Raw genomic sequence first — 21,867 nt, forward strand, 5'->3', positions numbered from 1 at the left:
TCTGTGCGTACGAGTTATGTAGGCGTCCTTAAAACCAACAATGGCTACATATATACACATACAGCATGTCGAAAATGTCATCAATTACAAGTTTAAGACATAATCCTTAATTTCTCACGCACTTATAGCAGCTGGAGTCGATAAGAATAACTATAATGGCTATAGACGATTGTCTCAAATTGGAGCATCCTTAGTGGATCTTTTTTTAGCTATTATAGTATACGAGACGGGCGCTGACAGGAGTAAGATATTATGATTGCACTAGTTCGGAACCATTTTTATATTGACCGGTGCAACAATAGAGAGCATATATAAATTATGATAGGAATTCATTCTCAAAACCCATTATTCACTGGCTGCAAAGAAGACTGGCATTGATGAATATATCAAAAAAAATGAGCGGACTAAGGAAGCCTTTCTCGAGATATATTGGAAAGCAATCAATGCAATAATAGCTAGCGTGCTCTTGGATAGTTGAAATATAAAGGCTGCTTTGTGTGTCACGCTGAGGTAAGAATAAAGAGTTTCGATGTGGTTTATGGGGCTAACATAGGCCGTCAACAAGTATTTTTATTAATGTTAATAACGATCTTTGCATACGGATGTTATCTGCTTCAAGCCCCATAATGGAAAGTATGTCTGTTATTTTACAGCTAGTACTAGCACAGGATACTAGAACAGTGAGCCCGGTCTTGTTATTCGGGCAATTTGAGAGTGTACGTTATAAAGTTGTCATAATATACACTTTATTTGACCGGAGAAATCGGCTGTTTATTGGCCGATTGTTAGAGCCTTAAAGGGATGGGCTAACAAAAGAGATCTTAATGACAGATCCTGAACTGGACATGGATTGATGTTTAAACAATGAAGCATTTAAATAGGGTACGATTGTCTAAAATAACATTGTCTTTTTATTTCTGTGTACTTCGATATGTATCATTGAACCGAATACTGAAGCCACATCAACTACTTTTACTGATAAGCAAGAAAACGATCGGTTGATGAGCCGTTCTCAACTGGATAATATAGCACAATTCGGCACGACTTGGACTACAAAATCAAAGCTGACCACTTCCTCCTGCGAGTCCATCCAGCATATGATCAACAACTTTCTGGCGCGAGAGAAACAAAAGTGTATAAATGACGATTATAAGCCATCTATTGATAAAGCTTTGCGTCCAGAGATCTAACATAGGCTTCCTGAGCTTAAAAACAAATTCCTTGTCACACTTTTTTTGAAAATAGAGAAGATCTAGCAGATTGTAGTTCTCTATAGGATCGCATGCAATGAAAGAGCCGAGAATATCGATTATTCATTTTTGTTAGAAGATGGGCTTTTGATTGGAGGGCGATTATGGCTGATCTTCGCTTTTGATAAAAAGTTTGCGGGCAGTCAGCTTTCTCGATAGTATCACGTTTTGGAACTTTTTAAAAGTTGTGATAATTGTGATATTCTTTTGTCTAGTGGGCATTTGAATACTATATCAGTCACTTTTGGCGGACTCGAACAAAGTCGCGGAAATCCTATATACAAAGAGAATGCACGCGTGGCTAAAGATATGGTACATGAAAGTTTTCTGGAGATATTAGTTAATTTTAGTGAATATAGTTCTAAACTGCGTTATATGAAGCGGATATGAAAGCTCAGTAAAAGACTGCATCTGCTCGTGAGAATATTTAGAGAGGGGATATTGGGGCTCATGTTCGATCTAAAGACGAGGAATAACACTACGGTCACTGCAGATAGCAGATAGATAATATTCGCTCGTGAAAGTCTGCGATTCTGACGCTCGTAGGCTTTTGGACCCAAACAAAAATACGTTTAAAGATTTTGTTGAGCTTTTCAACGACTCACAAGATAATATCTTTCGGGAAATTAGTAAATCGATTTGGCCATTGTTGCTGGCTCTATTGCGCGATACACTGTGGTTCTATCAACCATTTTCTTTAAAAACAGTTGATCCAGGTAGAATTTTAGGACTGGGGCGAAAGGTTCACCATCTCTATTTTATTTAATTCAATGTGGAGAAAGTCCTTTGCCAATGTGACTTCAACGAACATGCTTTGTGGAAACACAATCAGGAAAGGGGGCTGGCGAAATTGTTTCAACAACAACTGTCCAGGATTTTGCTCCTCTCGTGTGCTGACTCGCTACCCGACTGTTGCTGAATGAATTTTGGGTTTCCTTATTAGTATAATTTAAGCAGCTCGTAAGCATCTGAATAGATTGGCAGAGGTACTACTTTTGCGGCATTACGTACACCTTCTAGGAGGAACTTAGCCTGCCGCGCAAAGACCCACTGTTGATGTTTGTTGTTATGCTTTCTGGTATTCCATGATCCTTTAACTGGTGGGTTAATGTGAGTCGCTAATCGCAAAGACTTGATGGGAGCAAAAGTCCACGAGATAAGTGGGAGATTGCTTTTGCTTTAAACAACCTTTGGGGTTTCTTAAACCAACTGAAATCTCTAGATGCTCCCATGCCAGGCCCCGGTCTAGCATCTCATTGATGGTGTGCCTATGATCTTTGTGTAGCCCTATGTCCATATACCTCAAATCCCCCCTTCCCGGCGAGACGTATTTGCCACATCAGCTGGCAAAGGATACACATATTACTTGTTTGTAACATTTATGCAACACTTATGCGAACGATTGCCTTCTCCTTACTCTTGCTAGAACAGTTTTTGCCCTTTCTTTCTCCCTTGCTTGTGTTCAGTAGTGCGATTGCCGGCAACGAGGAAAATTAGGTATATAACCGATCCTCCACCCACAGAAGCCATGATTTCCTCAGTAATTTGAGTGTAGCATCGATCACAATTATTTTCAACAACGCCACAGTACATCATCCTCTAGCCAACATGGGATCTATCAGTCAATATTCCGTTTTTAGCGACGAAGCCCTTCAATCTCACCTGAGCCTCTTGGAGCCAGCCACAACAGGTCAGGGGAGCACCGAAAGCTCTCTCGCACCCCTGGTAACAAGCTGTGCTTTTGTGCAGAATCATCCAGATGAGACGCCTAGTATCACCCAATTCGGACTGCTGGCAGGGGTTCACAGTGACATTCCCAATCGCCTCGCCACCATTCCCGCCAACGATTGTCGTCTTTTTTTCAATGTCAGCCCTCCATCGAGCACGTTCATTTGTGGCTCTCAGGGCTCGGGTAAAAGTCACACCCTATCCTGCATGCTGGAGAACTGCTTGATACCTTCGATAGCTGGACATCTCCCCAGTCCGCTTACCGGAGTGGTGTTTCACTACGATACATTTATCAGCGATAGCATGGGGTCACCTTGTGAGGCAGCTTTTCTGTCCACGCATCCCCAAATTAACGTGCGAGTTCTATGCGCCCCTACAAACATCCATACTATCCGGGTGAGATTTACTAAGATATGTATCACATCTTCGATGTGTGCTAACTCACTAAGGAGGGCACGTATTCCAGATTCAACATATCGGTCGAACCGTTGCGTATTGACCAGGAAAGTCTCAACACAAAGCGGATGCTGGAGCTTATGGCTGTTGGGCAGGATGATGGACCAATGCCGCTGTATATGCATACCGTTAAACGCATACTACGTGATATGCGCATGATTCAACAGGAGTCCGGAGCCGGATTTGATTACCAAACGTTCAAACGGAGTCTTCTTTCTTCTAATCTAACACCCTCTCAATTAGATCCCCTCAGTCAGCGGCTTGAGACACTTGAGAGTTTTATGCCTCCTAGCCAATCAGCGAATACCGGCAAAAAGGGGAAAAAGGCTCATCAGAGGGGCTCGGACTGGACATCAAAGGTCAGTTGAACGCTTTATCATGAGGCCACAATATACTAATCCCGGAATCAGGCGCGTCAATTGACAATTGTCGATCTCTCGTGTCCCTGTATATCGCCTGATACAGCATGTTCTTTATTCAATATTTGCCTTGGCCTGTTTCTTGAGCAGGAAGCAAGAGTCGGAAGGGTGGTGGCCTTGGACGAGGCTCATAAGGTTTGAATTCCCTGCAAATCTTTAAATTCACCCGAAGATCTCACATATCATTTAAGTACATGAACAACTCCATTGAAGCCCGTGGATTTACAGACACACTTTTGTCCGCAGTACGACTTCAACGGCACCTCGGAGTTCGTATGATAATCTCAACGCAAGAACCGACGATTTCTACATCTTTGCTAAATCTTTGCTCGGTAACTATTGTGCACCGTTTCACATCGCCAGAATGGTTGCGATCCCTGCAAAAGCATTTAGCTGGAGCAGCGCAAGGTCCGTCTACTGCACAGACAGAATTGAAAGCTGATGGGATATCTGCAAAGACGTCCTCTCTTTTCAATGAGATTGTCGGACTCTCCGTAGGAGAGGCTCTTGTATTTGCACCAAGTGCCATTATTGGGGCTACAGTGCAGGGACATGGTCGACTGGAGTTCATTCGCTTGGGGCATGGCAACTTGCTTGTTAAAATTCGGCAAAGGTTAACCTCGGACGGCGGTAGAAGCGTTATGTCTCTGTAGCCTGTCGTTACAGGCACGGCTCTATCGGATCACTTTTGTCGGCCCTATAGCTGCCGTTTCTGTGTTTTCCTTTGTGTTGTTTGAGGGAATGGGTTTACTTCCCTTCATTCATTCTCCGCACGTCAATTAGACACAGTATATGGGACAACAATGGCTACTCACATTTAGAGCTCTCGGACCGTGTGTCGCACTCTACATCATGTCGATTCATTGAGATTAATGCTACAAAGACCTTTGTTCCTTCTCGAAATTAAAGCCCTCAGCAAAGCAAAACGTACGACAAGCCGTAGCATCTTTCTCCTTATCCCTTGTGTCGCACCTGCTGGTTTATTTCAGCGTACCAGTTAAATAACACACTGAACAGTGTTCTAGTTGGGGACAGATTCAGGTGGCGGCATTGCACAGTATTGTTTTATGTTGCATCTAAAGAACCCATACTATCGTCCTGTCGCATATCCAGCCCGTCATATACTTGCATTCCGGTAGGTACTGTTTTAAGCTGTAAATCAAGATCCGCTATTCAATGTTCGCGTTCCTGCCAATAGAGCAATAACACTATACCGCTTCTGGAAATCCGCTATACTCTCCGGACAACGTGAGGCTGCCAACCACTCTGTGCATATACTATGATGGTGTTATAAACGATCTCCCGCCAAATTCACTCCAACTGGAAGGGCATAAAACACCGAACATCCACACAAGTGTCAATAAATTGGTAATAGAGGTTGCTGCCCGCCCCTCTCTAATGCCATTCCTTGGCTTGTCCCTTTCAAGGCCCACTGCACTGCGTTAGCGCTGACAGATGACTATTCGTGGCCGAAAGATAACTAGATGCGTAGATTGCTATCACATGCTCAATGTCAGTATCTCATAAGACGCAGGCCACAACGGGGTCATGAAGACATTTCTACTTTCACATTTCGACGATCACCACCTACCTAAGTAACCTCACAAACGTACATGCTTTGAAGTGATTCGAGCCATGCAGGTTGCCGCTGTCGGAGTTCGCCTTGCTCAGCCTTTAAAGCACAGCAAGGTGTACAGGTACAAAGTGAGGGGTAATACCAGTACCTCCCTGGCTTTTACTGACGGGTAACTGGCTACCAAGCAGCAGTGCCGACCTACGCCACCCCGCGTAATTGCGATAAAGCGAGGCCGGCTGAACCAATCAGTAACAAGGGCATGACGTGGCGACGTGACACAATTGCAATAAACCCAGTTGCTGACTGCCAATACCATCAGCACTGTAAAAAGGTATTTATATTGTAAGGAAATCATCACCATCATCGCAATCTTGATCTTCCTTTTTCCCTCGCCGACCTTTTGCCATCTACCGAATTAGTTCTGTTCTGATCTCTCGATCGCCCGCTCTGTTGCGTCGAACAAATTCACTTATCTTCCACCCAAAAATATGGCCTTCCGAAGGAGAGCTCATCACTCATTTCGGGGAAGAAATAGAGATGAGTGGATAGAGAGCAAGGGTGGGAGGTCACCAGTTCCTCCGATTCCAACCCCACCGCTGGGTGAGGTCCTTGCAACAATCGAACATCATGAACTTGAAGATTGCACAACTCAATCTTATGACCCTGTCCAAATTAGCAATATGCAGTATTTGACTTCCTATAACTGGGTCAGTGGAAAACACGAGATCATCGTTCCAGGTGAATGACCCTCGCCAGAAACCCGAATACTCTCCTTAACTCAATGTCTTCCGTCAGGTGAACCCCCAGCATGGACGCCACTTTCTGAACCAACTCAGTTGCGTGAGGACTCCGGTGTCTACTTTCGTGATTTAAACTCGGCACGACATCCCACATATCCGTTAGAGCCGATGGTTCGAGCCGTACTGATAGACAACCGGGATTTTTGTGTCGAGGATTTGGATGTTGTGGGTTGTGGAAGCACACTGGGAAATCTGTTGAGGTTCGCGTGCGGCAAGGGACCCGCATTTAGAATGCTTATCGAGGTCATTGGGGACACAGTCTTCTTCAGCAGAAGGGAAAATTCACCCACCGAAACCATCCAGAATGTCCGAGGGTTTGGACACACTTTTCCAGAGGCATACACAACGTGGGGTGAAAACATTCGGAATTCAGAGTCTCATCAACGTCTTATCACCTTTGACTTTGCCAACATGAAATGCTTAGTACGGTTTGAATCTGACGGTTACCTTCCTGACTTAATCCCAGAGCATTTGAAGATCCAGAAGGACCCTATCTCCAACAAAGATTATGTGGGCCCTGAAGACATCTTGTCATCTATGCAAGCAGCTACGATATCGACCGTTCACTCAGCCATCCCTGAACAGGAACCAAGTCCACTCAGAATCCTCAAGAGGGGTCGCTATATTCCACAATGTGCAATCTTTGACCTGAAAACACGTTCAGTTAGGAAAGCCGACTTCGACACCCTTTCAGAACAGATGGGCCGGTTATGGATCAGACAGATTCCTAACTTTGTGCTCGCTTACCACAGGTCCGGGAAGTTCAATGATATCCGAGTTCAGGACGTGCGACAGGAAATCAAACAGTGGGAGCAATCTCAACAGCCGGATTTGCGGCGATTTGCCTCTTTACTGCAGATGATTGTATCCTTCGCCCGGAGCACAGAGGATCGAAAACTTGAACTTGAGCATGGTGAGGATGAGAAATTTCTCAATCTGCGAATTCCCGGTGGAGTTGTTCGCAGTGCATTGCCGCCAGATTTGGCAGAAAACTGGAATGCACGTTTTAGCTCCAGTCTAGGTTCCTAGTTCACGTTTGGAATACCAATTTGCCAGATACAACTGCATGATCTCGTACGATGCTACCCCTTTCTTGCTCTCCACCACCACGGCACATTATGTTTCTGGATGACATATTATAAACGTTTTTTCTTTCCAGGGCCATGTGAGTCGGTCAAGGCTCGAGTACATAGGAAGTTCCAAGCCATTGTCTGATTCTGGCGTACTGGTATGAGTGGGTATGTTGTAATCATCCCCGTCCGTGTTCTCGATGGCGTCTAAAACATAATTACTTGGATACACATGTGCTTTAAACATGTATTTAAGCTCCTGGGGATATTAAATCTGACAGTTATGGTAGAATAAGATTTAAGCTTACGGAATTCTCTACTCGAGATTGCAGGTTTCCTAGTTTTGTAGAGGCGTTTACACAAGTGAAAACTGAGGATCACTCAGTTTCTGTTTTGTGGTAATGACAAATACACGTTGCGGCAGGGAAGTGGGTCGGTGTTATTACTACTATACTGACTTGGTAAGTAGAAGCCGGTCTCATATCACCAAAATATAAGCCCGAAGAAATGAAGATCATAATGGCGAGTTGTTTAAGGTGTGTTACCATTTGAGTACCCTTGAGAGAATCGTGGGGCACGGAAGGTGTCTCAGACACAATACGAGCTGTAGGCTTTACCAATCAAATGAGGGGCACTAATTATTATAATCTCCCATGGTTCTTGGAGCAACTCAAAGATTTTTTGCTTCCCTATATATTTTCCTATCCTACTCTTTACCAGGGACTTGGATGTCTAGCTTTAAGTTCTTAGCCTCTCTGAATCTTTCTTATATATCATGAAAGATCGACCATGGCAACCCCCCCGATCCAACCGGGTCAATCAAGTCAATCAGCCTTGGATGAGGAAGATTTGGCTCTGGCAGTGCAGCTTGCGGAAATAGAAATTTATCATGACAACGATAAGGGAAAGTACCGCTCTGACGCGCCTCCTGACTATGAAAATGCCATTCTAGTCTTCTCGGACGAGTTGACAGCATATAAAGTATTCCTGGGCGACCGAAAGCTTGCGAATAGTATTGCTCGAGCTGTCGAGGTGGATGGCCCCGCAATATCGGTCATCATAGAGCAAGAAAAGCAAGATCAGGAGGATGGACGTTTAGCAAGAGAGACAGCCGCCAGCGATGCTCCACTGGAGAGTCTTGAAATAGATTCCCAGGCCGGATATCTCCGTTCTAAAACAGACCAGGGAAAATGCAACTTGACGCCTCGGCTCAAAAATACAGATGACAGTGATGAGAGTAATGAAGCGGCCGGCTCCTCGATCACATATGCACGGCGACAGGCAGAGGCCATACAGAAAATGAAAACAGAAGTCCAGTGCTGTGTTTGCCTGAACGACTTTCTACCACACAGAACTATTCGCCTGGAATGCTCTGACCTTTACTGTGATGATTGCCTTAGGGATCTATTTCTTAGGGCTACGAAGGACGAATCACTTTATCCACCTAGATGCTGTCGGGTGTTGATTCCTCTACTTCTCATCCAGGGACATATGTCTGCAGAAGAGTTAACTCAGTTTGAAGCAGCGGCAGTTGAGTACAATACTACAGATAGGACATACTGTAGTAACATGGAATGCTGCCAGTTCATACCTCCGTCTAGAATCACAGCAGACCGAGCGGACTGTGCTTCATGTGGCTTCTCAACCTGCACGATGTGTAAGAATTCTTTCCATCAGGAAGACTGTGCAGCAGATTCTGCTCTTCAAGCTACCCTGGCACTGGCCGATTCGAAAGGCTGGCAGCGTTGTTTTTCTTGTCGGAGTTTAGTGGAACTGGGTATTGGTTGCTATCATATAACGTACGTCCCAATAAGTGTTTCTCGCTTAACCCCGATATTCTAATGATAACAACTGACTACATCACTAGATGTAAATGCAAGGCACAGTTTTGCTACCTGTGTGGTGCAAAATGGAAGTCTTGCGCCTGTCAGAGATGGGACGAACAAAGGCTAGAGGAGAGAGCCCAGGAAGTTGTGGACCGAGAAGCCAACCAGGTGCTACGGCCCCACGATCGCCAACTCCGTGTCGCACGAATGCAGCAGGAGTTACGAGAGGTCCACGAATGTGAGCATCCGGGGCGTTTTGAGCGTATCTTTGGGTCCGGTAGGCGTCGGTTTGAATGCGAAATGTGCGGGAGTTGCCACCGGAAATATATCCTTCAATGCCGCCGCTGCCATTTGCGGGTGTGCGAAGATTGCAGGCGGAATCGAATCTAGCGCGATTATTCAGTGATCAGGGCATGTATCAAAGCGGGTTGAATTTTATGGCTTTTTAGGTATATGGTCTTGTATCTCATTTGGAAAAGCCTCGACTCCCTCATCGGATGGATAGTATTGATCATAAAATAAGCGAGATCGATTTCCTGGCTTTGGACCATTTGTTATCCGTCACCTTCTGGTCTAGGAAAATTTGCACATTCTCACGTAGGTGCACAGATCGCTTCTGGCCAAGTCCTCGCATAGGGTATGAACGAATCGGAGGATAAACACCCTCTTCCCCTCTACGCCAGCCTTGTGGCAACTCTGTTCACCGGAAGACGGATACTCGCCCGTCTTCTGCCATGTGCACCTACACACATATTCCGGTTATGGCATTGGCGACTCCTTGTAAAGTCGTTGGGCTGTGGTGAAAGTAGTTATACAAGAGCCGAATCGTCTGTCGGGCTCGCCTCTATCATATGCCCCATCACGATACACTGCAGTGACATCTGCCCTCTTTCTTTACATTTTCGGCTTATCTCTACGACAAAAGGCTTTTTAAAGTATGAAAAGTTAGTCGAGGGCCTCTAGTGCGGAAGGTGTCAGGTTGGAGGATAGGAGTCTCTTTAACGATAAGATAGTCTCTGGCTCCGGTTTGCGTAGCTTATGAGAATTTTGAATTGGAAAGATGTCCAGTTCGTTCCTAAGCACCCCCAAAGACCAAAAGGCTTTGAATATTGACGGCGCCAAAACCAAACCGTCGTAACAGCTTCCGGCCCTGGTGGACCGGAAACTCAGCTACGACCATGACCTTAACCTCCTCAATGGAAATGTTGGCTACGTTTAAAAGCTGCAGCACCGCACAGAGTGTCTTCCCCGTCGCGAGTACATCGTCTATTACCAGTACTGACGCGCTTTCAGGGATCAAATCCCGCTCCATTTCGATCCTTTTCACCTGTGAATCGTTGATTACTGAAGACGAAATGTGCGAAGAGGGTTTGAGGACAGAAAATGTGGGTGGAGGAAGTTTGCCCGCTTCGCGGATCAGCGCCAAGGGTATTTTGACCATGGAGGATAAATGCGTCGCAAATAAAATCCCGCCCGTTTCACAACACACTAGTTTATGAATATTTCCCCAGTCGCCAGCAAAATGAGCTTGGAACAGAGATGAGCACAGGTCTAGTCCACCCGGCCGCTCGGGGATGCCAAGCACATGGCGGAACTCGATGCCCGGCCGGGAAAAATTGGGGACCCGGCGAACCATGGTTGCCAGGCGCTGTAGGTTTTCGTGGACGTAGGGAAGGAGGTATGAATGGGCAAACTCGATTGCTGCTTCCTGTCCATTCACCTTGTTGTGAAAGACGGCCCTGGGGTAACCGTCACTGGTTGTTGGATTCGGACTATTCACGTGGCTTTCTATGTCGTCACCATCGTTATCATCCCCGTGGCACGCTCGTCGAATACGTCGCGTCTTTTGGCTACATTCGACACGTATTTCAAGCAATCTCTTCTCTGGTACCAGATGTGAGAAGGACGCGACTGGCGCCTCATCCCTCATCCCTGTGATCAATAGTACATCTACATCCAAGTTGCTATGTACTAGATCCAGAAAATGCTCTTCCGGCAATGAAGGGCGGTGCTGCACCTGGTCTTGAAAAGATTTTGTCAAGGCTGGTCTGTGTTTTTCTTTGTAAGCACGGTCTCGGAGCAGCAGCTGCAGGTCGGCACCGGAGGCCGCCGCGTACTCTTGCTTGGTCACATCGCTTATGCTGACTGCACGTGCCTGTAGGCGACGTTGTGTGGTTGTTCTAAACGTGGAGGCCCAAATGTTGGCGCAATAGTCCTTTCCAACGCAGCTTTTTCCTGTGACAAGAATTACGAGTGACAGTTTCATCTGTGCTTTCGGAAGGGGACACGCATAAGCCAACACGTTGTGCGGATCCAAAATGTTCTTGATACGGGCCAGCCGCGGTCGATTCGGACCAAAAGCTTTGGCCGCCAGTATAACATCTCTAGGGTCCGGCCCAAGATCTGCGCCGTAAGCTCCGCTGCTCAAAGGTAACAAGTCATTGGCGACGTCGTACACCCACTGCTTAGCAGCTTGGGCGACCATGGCTCCGTCTTTGTCGCGGGGCCAGACACCAGCTATCACACAGGCAAATGTCCATTTTCGACAACCAAAAGCAGTGGCATCGGCGGCCACGTCGCCGATTGCTCCACCACCTTGCAGCAGATGGAAATAGCAGAGTTGTGTAGGACGAGTGCGAATGGCTTTCACCAAGATATCGGCTACATTCACTTCTCCGACGGTTTCCAAGAACAAGCACCGCTTAAATGCAGAAGTCCTGCTGCCGCCGTGCCCCCCGTGCATCTTCGTCATGTATATCTCGGCCTCGAATATACCTATGCCATCCACGGACTTGATTTCATCTTCCGGCCCCAAGATTGTGCCCATAGGCGGTAAAGCGAGAGTAGGTGTTGCAGAGCTGAGCCTTATCGGAGAGGATTCAAACATGGTCACTCCAAGATGCAACTGATTCGATTCCCAAAACAAATACGCATCTGCCGAACAGTTTCGGTTGAGCTTTTTAGAGACTTCCTCGTAATCTTTAAGCTTGAGTCGTGCCTCCAGGATGTCGCTCAGCGGATTGACCTGGTTTCGAGCTAAGTAGGCAGGGGCTGGGCAAGCGTTAAAAACGATGCTGATGACGATGCCGAAATTATTCCCTGCCCCTTGGATCGCCCATAGAATGTCGTTTTCAGTTTTTGGGACAACGGCAGACGCGAATCGGTGCTGGCTCGGTACATGACCTAGGCAGAAGATCTCGCCTGATTCAACGCTGACCATCACGGCTCCAGCAATATTGTCGCACGTGAGCCCGTACAGCCTTGCCAGGTGCCCTATGCCACCTTGTAACCACATCCCTGCGCCTACGCTTGGCCGGGAACCCAATGGCACAGACATGCCGGCTGCCATAGCCTTGCGAATAACATCACCGGTCTTGGCACCAGCCTCGGCGACGACGAAGGGACCCGACTCGGGTCCATCTATTGTGTCGTCCACAGGTAAAACAACATGCACTTGACTAAAGGCACCCATGTCGACCGAGACGACATTTGGCCATAGACAATGACTGCTGTGACCTCCGCCAATGACAGTCAGGCTGACCCCGTACTTCAGAGCCCATTGAATGCACGCCTGAATATGTCGTACCTCTGTCGGCCTTAAAATCGCAGACGGTCGGTGAAGACGAGCCTCGCGGTTTTTAACCGCCTTGTTGTCCATCATAAATGGAACCTGGTCCATCAGCTCTGGCAAGGTGGTCGCATGTCGGGTAAATGCCGCCATGATGCTGGACGAGCGGAACAGGAGATGATCTGGGTGGTCTCCCTCATAATGCCCCAATTTGCGGCATATATCTCGCCACCCGATTCGAACAGCTTTTTCTGCCGCGGTATCTCCCATGACAAAACCTGCGATGAGAGGAGCGAAATTGTCCAGTACCTTATCGTCATTTGCTACATAAAGAACACCATTAGGGAATGAATTCATCCGATAACAAACTAATCCGTCCAGATCCAGCGACCCGTCGCGGTGAAAAACGGCCACTATTCCGCCTTCGGGTCGCTTAACAAGCATGTCCAGCGCCTGTTCGATGGACTTTCGTTTGGATTTCATGCCATACATGCTATGGCAAAGTAAGATGAAATCGAATTGCTCGTGGCTTTCACTCGTTTCGGTATTGGTCCCACTCCCTGTATGGCTGGTCGGGACGAATTGGTTTCGACGGATGTCAGGTGGGTTTTCTAGACAGGGCAATGGGGATTCTGCGTCTGGGGTAGCACCGAGCCACTCTCCGAGTCTCGAAGCAAAAATCCTGTTAGGCTCGAATGCAACGTATCTCCTGACCTTGCGTCTAAGATCGTAGGCCAGAGTTCCAAATATGCTCTTCGGGCCGGGCCCAATCTCGAGTACCGATATAGCGATATGCGAGTTGAAGAGAGAGACAAGAAGGTAAGAGAGTTGCGGGGTAACAAAGCCTTGATATGCTGAATCCTGTCCCAGGATCTCCAAACCGTCACTGTATTGTCTGTCGGACAACGGCTGTCTTGATGATGTTACTTCTCCGGCTTTCTCCCGTAGTGCGTGCTTGAGGGAGTCGAGTGTGGCCATTTCAGGTGGACAAGTATGTTGCATGCCCGTCGCTCTCGTGTTGGTGGTGGAAATGATGGGAAAGCAGAAGCAAACTTTCCAGATATATATTCTTGGCCGTTTCCTAAAGGCTGGCGCTACCAGTGGTTACCAGCCGTAATATCGATGAGTCTCTAAGAGCGGGGGGTGCTAGTTCAAGAGCAAGAAAAGAAAATTTAGCCCAGAGTAACTCGGTCTTCTTCTATTGATAAGCATATTTATAATGATTGGGTCAATTCCGTTTAACGACTTTAAGATCACTTCAATATACTGATGCGGGGTGAAGGGGTCAAAGAGTGCCGTAAATGCGTCGATGGCCAGAAATAGACTTTTATTGACGACGGACTTGACGTTCGATAATGCTTTAGTGCAGAGCATATTTATTCTACACGCTGGCGGCACGGGGCATCTGAAAAGTCTAAACACGCCCGCTTCATATGCGGTTAAGTCCATGCGTAGCCCCATGAACGGAAATGGATTCCATGTTCAAGCCTCCCCTACTCATTTTGCATACCGCACAGCCCATGCTTCTTCAGACATGCTGGCGCAACTGAGATTAACTATTCAAGAAATTGCTGCCTCAGATTAAGTAAAAACATGAAGCGTTCCTCACATTCCTTATCCCTTTTAAAGACACCCATTCTGTAGCTCGTAATAGCCATGGAGCTGGTCTTCTGGATGCCTCTCATAACCATGCACGTATGAACAGATTCCATAACAACGGCTACCCCTTGAGGATGTAGAAGGTCATCGACAGCCTGAGCGATCTGCTGCGTGAGACGCTCTTGGATCTGCAGCCGGCGTACAAAAACCTCTGCAATCCGAGCTAACTTTGACAAACCTAGGACTTGGCCTTCGGGAATATACGCAATATGGACCTGCGCACAATCGTCAGTTCAAAGCCCGGGAATGGTTCTCATATATTCATTGTACCTTTCCCATGAATGCTAGAATATGATGTTCACACATGCTGAAGAACTCGATATCCCGAACAAGGACAATATCACTGTTATCTGCTCTGAAGATAGCATCCTTGCCAACATCCAGAGCACTTTCTTCGTAGCCCTTGGTGAAGAAGAGCATAGCAGCAGCATATCGCTCGGGTGTTTTAAGGAGGCCCTCCCGGTTAGGGTCTTCTCCTAGGCATTCTATCATCCTTCTTATACATGCTGCAATTTTCATATCACGAGTAATACTGTCGCTGCTGCGGATAGGCTTTAATTCTGTCCTATGTCAGTGGCAGAATGTGATTTTTAAAAATGATCTTCAACATACCCGTATCCAAGTTAAACACTCTCGTGTGGCCATCCTTCTCGACAGATATGTCGTATTCTTCTCAGTCCAACTTCTGGAGTGGCAAGGACCCCGTCGGCTCTTGACAAGCATCGACAATGATGTTCGATTCAGGAACAGCCATTTTATTGCTCCAGCGTGCCCAAATAATCAAAGTATCAGAATATGATCCAGGGTAATCGAGACATATATTCATTGACACCTTAAGTGCAACAATAGAAGCACGGTTCTTCCCGTGGATCGACAGTAGACTTACCTGCACATCAAAACTGCAACAATGATACCACTTCAGCGTAAAGTGAAAGTTCTTCTTGCAAAGGCCTGAATCCGTCGTACTAAATATTGGCGAAATAATCTTTGGTACCCCGCGGAGATGTACGTTCGTCCGGCATCACGACTCGGTCGTTATCTCATGTTCACCCGCACGCTTCACATTACGATGAGCCGGCTCGGGCGCTACCGCAAGTAGACACGCCATTATTACAAAGTAGAAAACATACCAACCGCCGGAGTGAATGATGGTACCAACTCAACCAAGCATTCTTGAAGGCAGGTTAACGACATGTACTATTCAGTAACCGGCCGGGGACTTGCCTATTCTGAAAGCTCATCAGAACACTCAAGTTTGTCGCTCGGCTTCACTTTTACGACACTTCTCTCTGAGCATGGGACGGATCCTTTCTGTGCTGAGTTCGATGCCTGCGGCCAGGAATAACAGCTCAGTCACCACCAACTCGTGTGTCTCTAAGGACGTAAAGACAACATTCCACGAACACGGACATTATATCCTGCACTGTTCCTGTTCTTTTCTTTACCGAGAGGGGGACATAAACCCCAATATCTGGCAGATGTTTGTTGGACCCGCCCACTCAAGAATGGTCGAAGATAAATATGTAGATCTTCTCCCTTTTTGGGGTTTACAAAACGAAGACCTTTTTACTTCCCAACTGGGAATAGTATAGAGGGTGGGCTACGGGACAAACACTCCAAACAATACAAAGAGCACAAACACTTCGCTGCTGATTTAGTTTCTCTGGTGGGTACCGACGGAGATCTCCGCTTAGCTCCTCTATGCTCTTTACTCATCTCTGATCATTTGAAACCCCGTTTCTCAACTTCACTATTTACCATCATAATCACCACTCCAACCAGACCATCTCATGGAGAACATAGACAATTCGTCAACTTCCTCAGGCGACTCCAGAATGACACCCACGCATACCTGCCTATTTGAATCACAGGCCGACCTCGAACCGCCGCCGTATCCCTCACCGGCCGCCGTGGCTCCTCACAAGGGAGCAACTTTTATCATCCGCGATATTCAGAGTGGGCTTGTTATCACACTCAAGGATGGCAATTTAGGCTTGGCCCCTGTGAATAAGGAAAGCGCATTCGTCAATTGCGATGATGGGCTTGGTAGTCATTGGCGCTGCGTTGAAAACAAGGATCGCTGGCTGGGCTTCAAAAATGCAGTTTCGGGGGAGTTCCTTGGGCATGATAACCAAAAGGACTGGCGTTTCGTGGCAAAGGCTGAGGCCCACAAGCAATGGGAGTTTTTCTGTGTCCGTCAGTGTTCGGATGGCGGCCATGAGCTGCTTGTGAAGCATTGGGATGGCTTTCGTGCAATGCAAGCAGGAGGCTACACTGGCAGAGATCTAGTGGTTGCTGGTGAAGGACACAGCGGAACAGCATGGGAATTTATTAAAGTTGACACCGAGATTTGACCTTGTCTGATCAGCAAAAGCGGCGGACTTATGGCATTGGGAACGCGAGCTAAAAGAAGTTCCTGCTATAGAAACCAATACATTTCATGCTGTGCACATCCTATTCTCCTCATTATCACGGCATAACGATGATAGCTCCTCTAGGCACGATACGACTCGATATTACATCCATTTGCTTTCCTACCACATTTTTTCTTGTGACTTGGGCGCAGTAGGTGGTGGCACGTTGTAGATGTGTTTCTCTTTTTGGCAATTGCAATCAGGCCCTTCCCTAATTGCTAAAAATGGTAAAGAGCGGCACGTCTGATACAGTAACATTCTAACACAGCTTACCATATTACGTCTAGGGTCCTCGGAGGTTACTGGAAGGACCCAACGTCATATCATACGGTATTATACACGTGTATATTGGGATATTACTCGCTTGGTGGCAGACGGAGGACAATACAAAGATATTTCCGTGAGGAGGGTGAATCGGGCGAATCGCAGAGACGTCTAGGGAACGTACGCAGGAGGAATCCGTGGAAGTCAGAGGACCTAAAGTCCGCGGGAATGACCGGTGTGCAAGGCTTTGTGCTGGGGAGATGATGACGCTGGCAGAGTCTGGTTGGACTCGAGGGAAGGGAAAGCAAAAAATATGTGGGAGTAAGGCGGAGAGTCTAGACCCCCCACCTGCAGTTTGATGAGGTATTCTTTCAACGAGACCCTGGAGCTTGGATGAGTTGTCAGACACAGCGAGGCAAAGCGAGAACTGTGTCCCAACGTGATCTTGTGTGTGTCCAATTTATTTAGCTAGATACGGCCATGCATGATTTATAAAGGGGACATTTTACTCCTTTTCTACTACGCCTGGCGCGCGCAGATTTCGTGATCTGTACATGTACAAACAGCAACAAAAATTGTCTCTAGCTGACACAATGCCTTTGTCATCTCAAACCACGACATCGCTCACCTGCCTTAGCGGAGTGGTATGCACCAATCGACTCAATGAATAAATACCCATCCTGAGCATTTTTGGGTGTCCGCTCAGGGTTCTATATTCGCTTTCGGTTTTGGCGTGTACGGCTCCATCCCACAACGAAACAAGCACGCCTCTAATCGACAACTCAAGTCTAGCATGGTCACTCTCACCAGCCGTGCGACCCCCATTGCCTACCTGGCTCTTGGTACCGATCACCATGCTTTTGCCTTTTATTACCGTCACCCTGGTCGTGGTGAATATCGTAATTTAAGTATTCAAGAAATTGAAAGAAGAATGATTCGAACTAAGGCCTTGGACAAAGGCGTAGTCAGCTGGAACAATTCATCACTACGGGATATCACGGCCTCTTTTTTTCTCAAAAGCCAATTGATTTTGGAGATTGTGGTTGCCACAGTTGTGCTATCCCGCAATACCCCTCATAGTATCCTTCTTTGCTATATCGAGGGACAGTGGCAGTCATACTTCCAGGCAACAGATTTCGATGCTATCCGAATAATACAAGATAATTTCCAGTGCTGTGGGCTTCGCAGCCTTCATGACCGAGCTTGGCCTTTTAAGGACCGCAACCATGGGGACAATGCATGCGAGTTGCAACTTCGTTGCCGGCGTAGCTGCTTCCTCCGGGAGAAGCAGTAGCGACTTGTTTCGTCCATGGTTATTGTTGCGGATCTGATGTCCTGGATCTGCATGGCACTTTCTATATGGGCTGAATGATTTGACCCCAGTAATATGTCGACAATTTGCTTTCATTGTTTTTCGAATTGAGGACGGGTGGTATTTTGTATTTGTGACATGAAGATTAGATGTGTCAAGGTCGATGGTTAGTTCTGCCAAGAGCAACCACTCGTTAGGGGAGCGTCTGAGACCGTACCAGACTCAACACTACTGCAAGACCCATCTACCGATCACTTATTTGGTAAACCCTTTGAGGCCGATAGGCCTGCCCTGCCGCCACACCAAACCTGCCGTATCGGATGTTTCGTTTGTTGGAGGCAAAGGCATACTATGTGAACCCAACTGACCATTGATGAACTGACAGCTATCCATCAAGCAATATCTGACGTGGCCAACCATGACGTGGGCAAAAGTATTATGCAACCCTGCTGCAGATATTGAGGGTCAATCATGCTGGCCTGAATCGCCCATAATTCCAGTCGCGTGATAAATATCGAGTATCCATCAGTTCTGTGCGGAAGAGTTATGTATCACCAGTGTGGCTAACCATCACAAAGGCATCCTCAAACCTACAATGGCTACGGATATACACATCCAGCACGTCGAAAATGTCATCAAATACAAGTTCAAGACGAAAGCTTTAATTTCCCAAGCACTCATAGCGGCTGGAGCCGATGAGAATAATTATGATGGCTATAGACGACTGTCTCAAATTGGAGCATCCTTAGTGGATCTTCTTCTAGCTATCACAGTATATGGGACGGGTGTTGACAGGAGTAAGATACCCGAATTACCGTAGTACAGAACCATTCTTATACTGACCGCTGCAACAATAGAGAGCACCCACAATTTACGACAGGAATTTATCCTCAAAGCCCACTATTCGCTGGCTGCCAGGCAAACTGGCATTGACGGTTGTATCAAAAGAAACGAGCGAACCGAGAAAGCCTCACCCGAGGTTCACCGGAAAGCAATCAATGCAATAATAGCCGGCGTGTTCTTGGATAGTTGGGATATAAAGGCTGCTTTGTGTGCCACGCTGAAGTAAGACCAATGGGCTCAGTGTGGTTGATTGAAGGGGCTAACGCGGGTCGCCAACAAGTATCTTCATTGATGCCAACAATGGTTCTCGCCCACGAATGTTATCTGCTTCAAGCCCTACGATGGAGATTTTGCCTGTTATTCTACAGCCAGTATTAGCGCAAAATACCGGAACAGTGAGCCCGGCCTTGGTGTCCCGGCAATCGGAGGGAGTACAGTATGAAGATGCGATAGTATACACTCTATTTGACCCGGGGAATCGGTTGCCCATCAGCCGATCGCCGGAACCTCAAATGGATGGGTTATCGAGAGAGCCCTCAACGACAGCCCCCGAACTGGACATGGACTGGTGTTTAAATGAGAATGCACTTGAACAGGGTACGACCGTCGAAAACTACGTTGTCGTCTCATCTCTGAGCACGTCGACATGTGTCATAGAACCGAATACCGAAGCAATGTCGACTACTCCCGAGGAGCAAGAGAACGATCGGTTGGTGAGCCGTTGTCAATCGGACAGTGGAGCACAATCCGGCACGACTCAGACCACGAACTCAAAGAGGACCACTTCCCCCACTGTGCGCGAGTGCATCCAGCATATGATCAACGAATTCGTAGCGCAGGAGAGACAAAAGTGCACGGCGAAAGGGCTTGAGCCATTTGTTGATGAATATTTGCGCCCAGAAATCCAACATCGGCTTGTTAGTCTTGGAAACAAATTCCTTGCCACACTTTTTTTGAAGATAGGGGGGCCACAGCAGATCATAGCCCTCCGTGGGATCGCATGCGACGAAAGAACCGAAAATATCGGCCATTCATTCTTGATCGATGCTGAGCTTTCAATTGCAGAGCGGCTACGGCTGATCTTCGCCCTGGATGTAAAAGTTGCGGGTACTCAGCTTTCCCGGTGGTACCACATTCTCGAGCTGTTCAAAAATTGTGGTGGTTGCGAAGCTCTTTCGTTCAGTGGGAATCTACATACTACGCCGGCCACTTTTGGCGGACCAAGGCAAAGCCGCGGAAATCCCATACACAAAGAGGATGCACGCGTGGTTAAATACATGCTACATGAGTGCTTTCCGGATATAACAGCTGACTCCAGTGAGTTTAGGTCCAAATTGGGTCGTATGAAGCAGATACGAAAACTCGGTAAAAGACTGCATCTGCTCGTGGGAAGATTTGGGGAGGGAATATTGGGGCTCATGTTTGATCTGGGAACGAAGAATGACACCATGGCTACTGCAGATTCCAGGTAGGTCATATTCCATCGTGAGGGTCTGTACCTCTGACACTTGTAGGCTTTTGGACCCGACCGACCGTACGTTCAACAACTTTGTTGATCTTCTCGATGATTCCCAAGGTGACATCCTTCGGGAAGCCAGTAACTCCGTTCGGCCATTGTTCTTGGCTCTGTCGTGCGGCACGCTGTGGTTCCAACAACAATTTCCTTTAGAGACAATTGATACAAGTAAGATTTTAGGGCTGGCGAAAGGTTCACCGTCTTTATTTCAACTGATTCAATATGGAGAAAATTCTTTGCCAATGTGACTTCGACGCACATGCTTTGTGGAACACAAGCAGGAATGAGAGCCTTGGCGAAATTGTTCAACCACAATTCTCTAGGATTTTGCTCCCCTACTAGTACAAATTTAAGCAATTCAGAATAAAATCTTGATGAAGATACGTAGCCGGCTGAGCAACAAAAGCATTGTGCCTTTGACTTGACGCGGCACCACGAGGAAATCAGGGATACAAAACTTGTTACGTATATCCGGTGGAGAACAATGACTCGGTGCGCGAAGGCCTACTGATGATTGATATTAGTCTTTATGAGATCACATGATCCTTTTGACTAGTGAGTTCAAGCGAACCAATTTCTAAAGACAAGATAGGACCAAAGATCTACGAAAAGAGTGAGAGATCTCTTTTGCTTCTCAGACCACGCCCCGGTCTAGCATGAATGATGTGCCTTCAGTGTTGTGTAGCCCTACATCCGTGTGCCTCTGTCCCCTCCCAGGTAAGAAGTATTTCCCACTGCAGCTAAGTTACTGGCTGTGGTTCCTAAGATACGAACACTGCATAAATCACTGATTGTGAACAGAAGACTTTTGCACGTTTCCAATTTCACCGCAGGGTTGGTGTCTGGGCTTCTTTTATGTACATATCTAACGATGATAAAAGTTACAGTAGCAGAATCGCCGGCTGGGAGGCGAAATGGCTGAAACATGCATATCTACCAGATAATTGGAATCTCGAGCGAAGAATTTCAAGGACATTTTGTGGATGCAGGGTAAATGTAATAGTAAGGCTTTAATTGATAATTATCACCAAAGAGTGACGGCCCCGCCCTCGAGAGCTGTAGTGCGTACTAATGTCATCATCAATGTGCCCACTTGCACTTTTTCCGAGCGCAGCTAGATATACCGCAGCACCATCATCTTTCTATACTTCAACGTTCATTTCGTA

The 21,867-nt window shown here is 47.0% G+C and overlaps 6 protein-coding genes across 7 annotated transcripts; 4 read left to right on the plus strand and 2 right to left on the minus strand.

Moving 5' to 3' along the window:
- Window positions 1-5,747: 5,747 nt before the first annotated feature.
- LDX57_012104 (uncharacterized protein) lies at window positions 5,748-7,929 on the plus strand. Its single transcript, XM_046093837.1, has 2 exons — window positions 5,748-6,167; window positions 6,225-7,929. The coding sequence occupies exons 1-2, from the start codon at window positions 5,918-5,920 to the stop codon at window positions 7,256-7,258; spliced, it is 1,284 nt and encodes a 427-aa protein (XP_045949815.1). The 5' UTR covers window positions 5,748-5,917; the 3' UTR covers window positions 7,259-7,929.
- A 159-nt stretch (window positions 7,930-8,088) lies between these two features.
- Window positions 8,089-9,515, plus strand: LDX57_012105 (BRcat and Rcat domain-containing protein; the record flags this gene model as incomplete). Its single annotated transcript, XM_046093838.1, has 2 exons — window positions 8,089-9,098; window positions 9,167-9,515. The coding sequence occupies 2 exons, from the start codon at window positions 8,089-8,091 to the stop codon at window positions 9,513-9,515; spliced, it is 1,359 nt and encodes a 452-aa protein (XP_045949816.1).
- Window positions 9,516-10,200: 685 nt separating this feature from the next.
- On the minus strand, window positions 10,201-13,671 carry LDX57_012106 (uncharacterized protein; the record flags this gene model as incomplete). The annotated part of the gene is made up of 1 exon (XM_046093839.1): window positions 10,201-13,671. The coding sequence occupies one exon, from the start codon at window positions 13,669-13,671 to the stop codon at window positions 10,201-10,203; it is 3,471 nt and encodes a 1,156-aa protein (XP_045949817.1).
- A 578-nt stretch (window positions 13,672-14,249) lies between these two features.
- Window positions 14,250-14,772, minus strand: LDX57_012107 (GTP cyclohydrolase I; the record flags this gene model as incomplete). Its single annotated transcript, XM_046093840.1, has 2 exons — window positions 14,250-14,567; window positions 14,623-14,772. 2 exons carry the CDS (start codon window positions 14,770-14,772, stop codon window positions 14,250-14,252), a joined length of 468 nt encoding a protein of 155 aa, XP_045949818.1.
- A 1,139-nt stretch (window positions 14,773-15,911) lies between these two features.
- LDX57_012108 (uncharacterized protein) lies at window positions 15,912-16,806 on the plus strand. The gene has a single exon (XM_046093841.1). It carries the CDS (start codon window positions 16,143-16,145, stop codon window positions 16,704-16,706), a length of 564 nt encoding a protein of 187 aa, XP_045949819.1. The 5' UTR covers window positions 15,912-16,142; the 3' UTR covers window positions 16,707-16,806.
- A 2,042-nt stretch (window positions 16,807-18,848) lies between these two features.
- LDX57_012109 (uncharacterized protein) lies at window positions 18,849-21,093 on the plus strand. 2 transcript variants are annotated; one of them, XM_046093842.1, is made up of 4 exons: window positions 18,849-19,139; window positions 19,200-19,407; window positions 19,466-20,653; window positions 20,700-21,093. In XM_046093842.1, the coding sequence occupies exons 1-4, from the start codon at window positions 18,938-18,940 to the stop codon at window positions 20,947-20,949; spliced, it is 1,848 nt and encodes a 615-aa protein (XP_045949820.1). In that variant the 5' UTR covers window positions 18,849-18,937; the 3' UTR covers window positions 20,950-21,093. The 2 variants fall into 2 exon arrangements, with proteins under 2 accessions (XP_045949820.1, XP_045949821.1); XM_046093843.1 differs by having other exon boundaries at window positions 19,200-20,653.
- The last annotated feature ends 774 nt before the right edge of the window (window positions 21,094-21,867 follow it).

This window comes from Aspergillus melleus, assembly GCF_016097325.1.
Source record: "Aspergillus melleus strain CBS 546.65 chromosome Unknown contig7, whole genome shotgun sequence".
NCBI classification, from domain to species: Eukaryota; Fungi; Ascomycota; class Eurotiomycetes; order Eurotiales; family Aspergillaceae; genus Aspergillus; species Aspergillus melleus.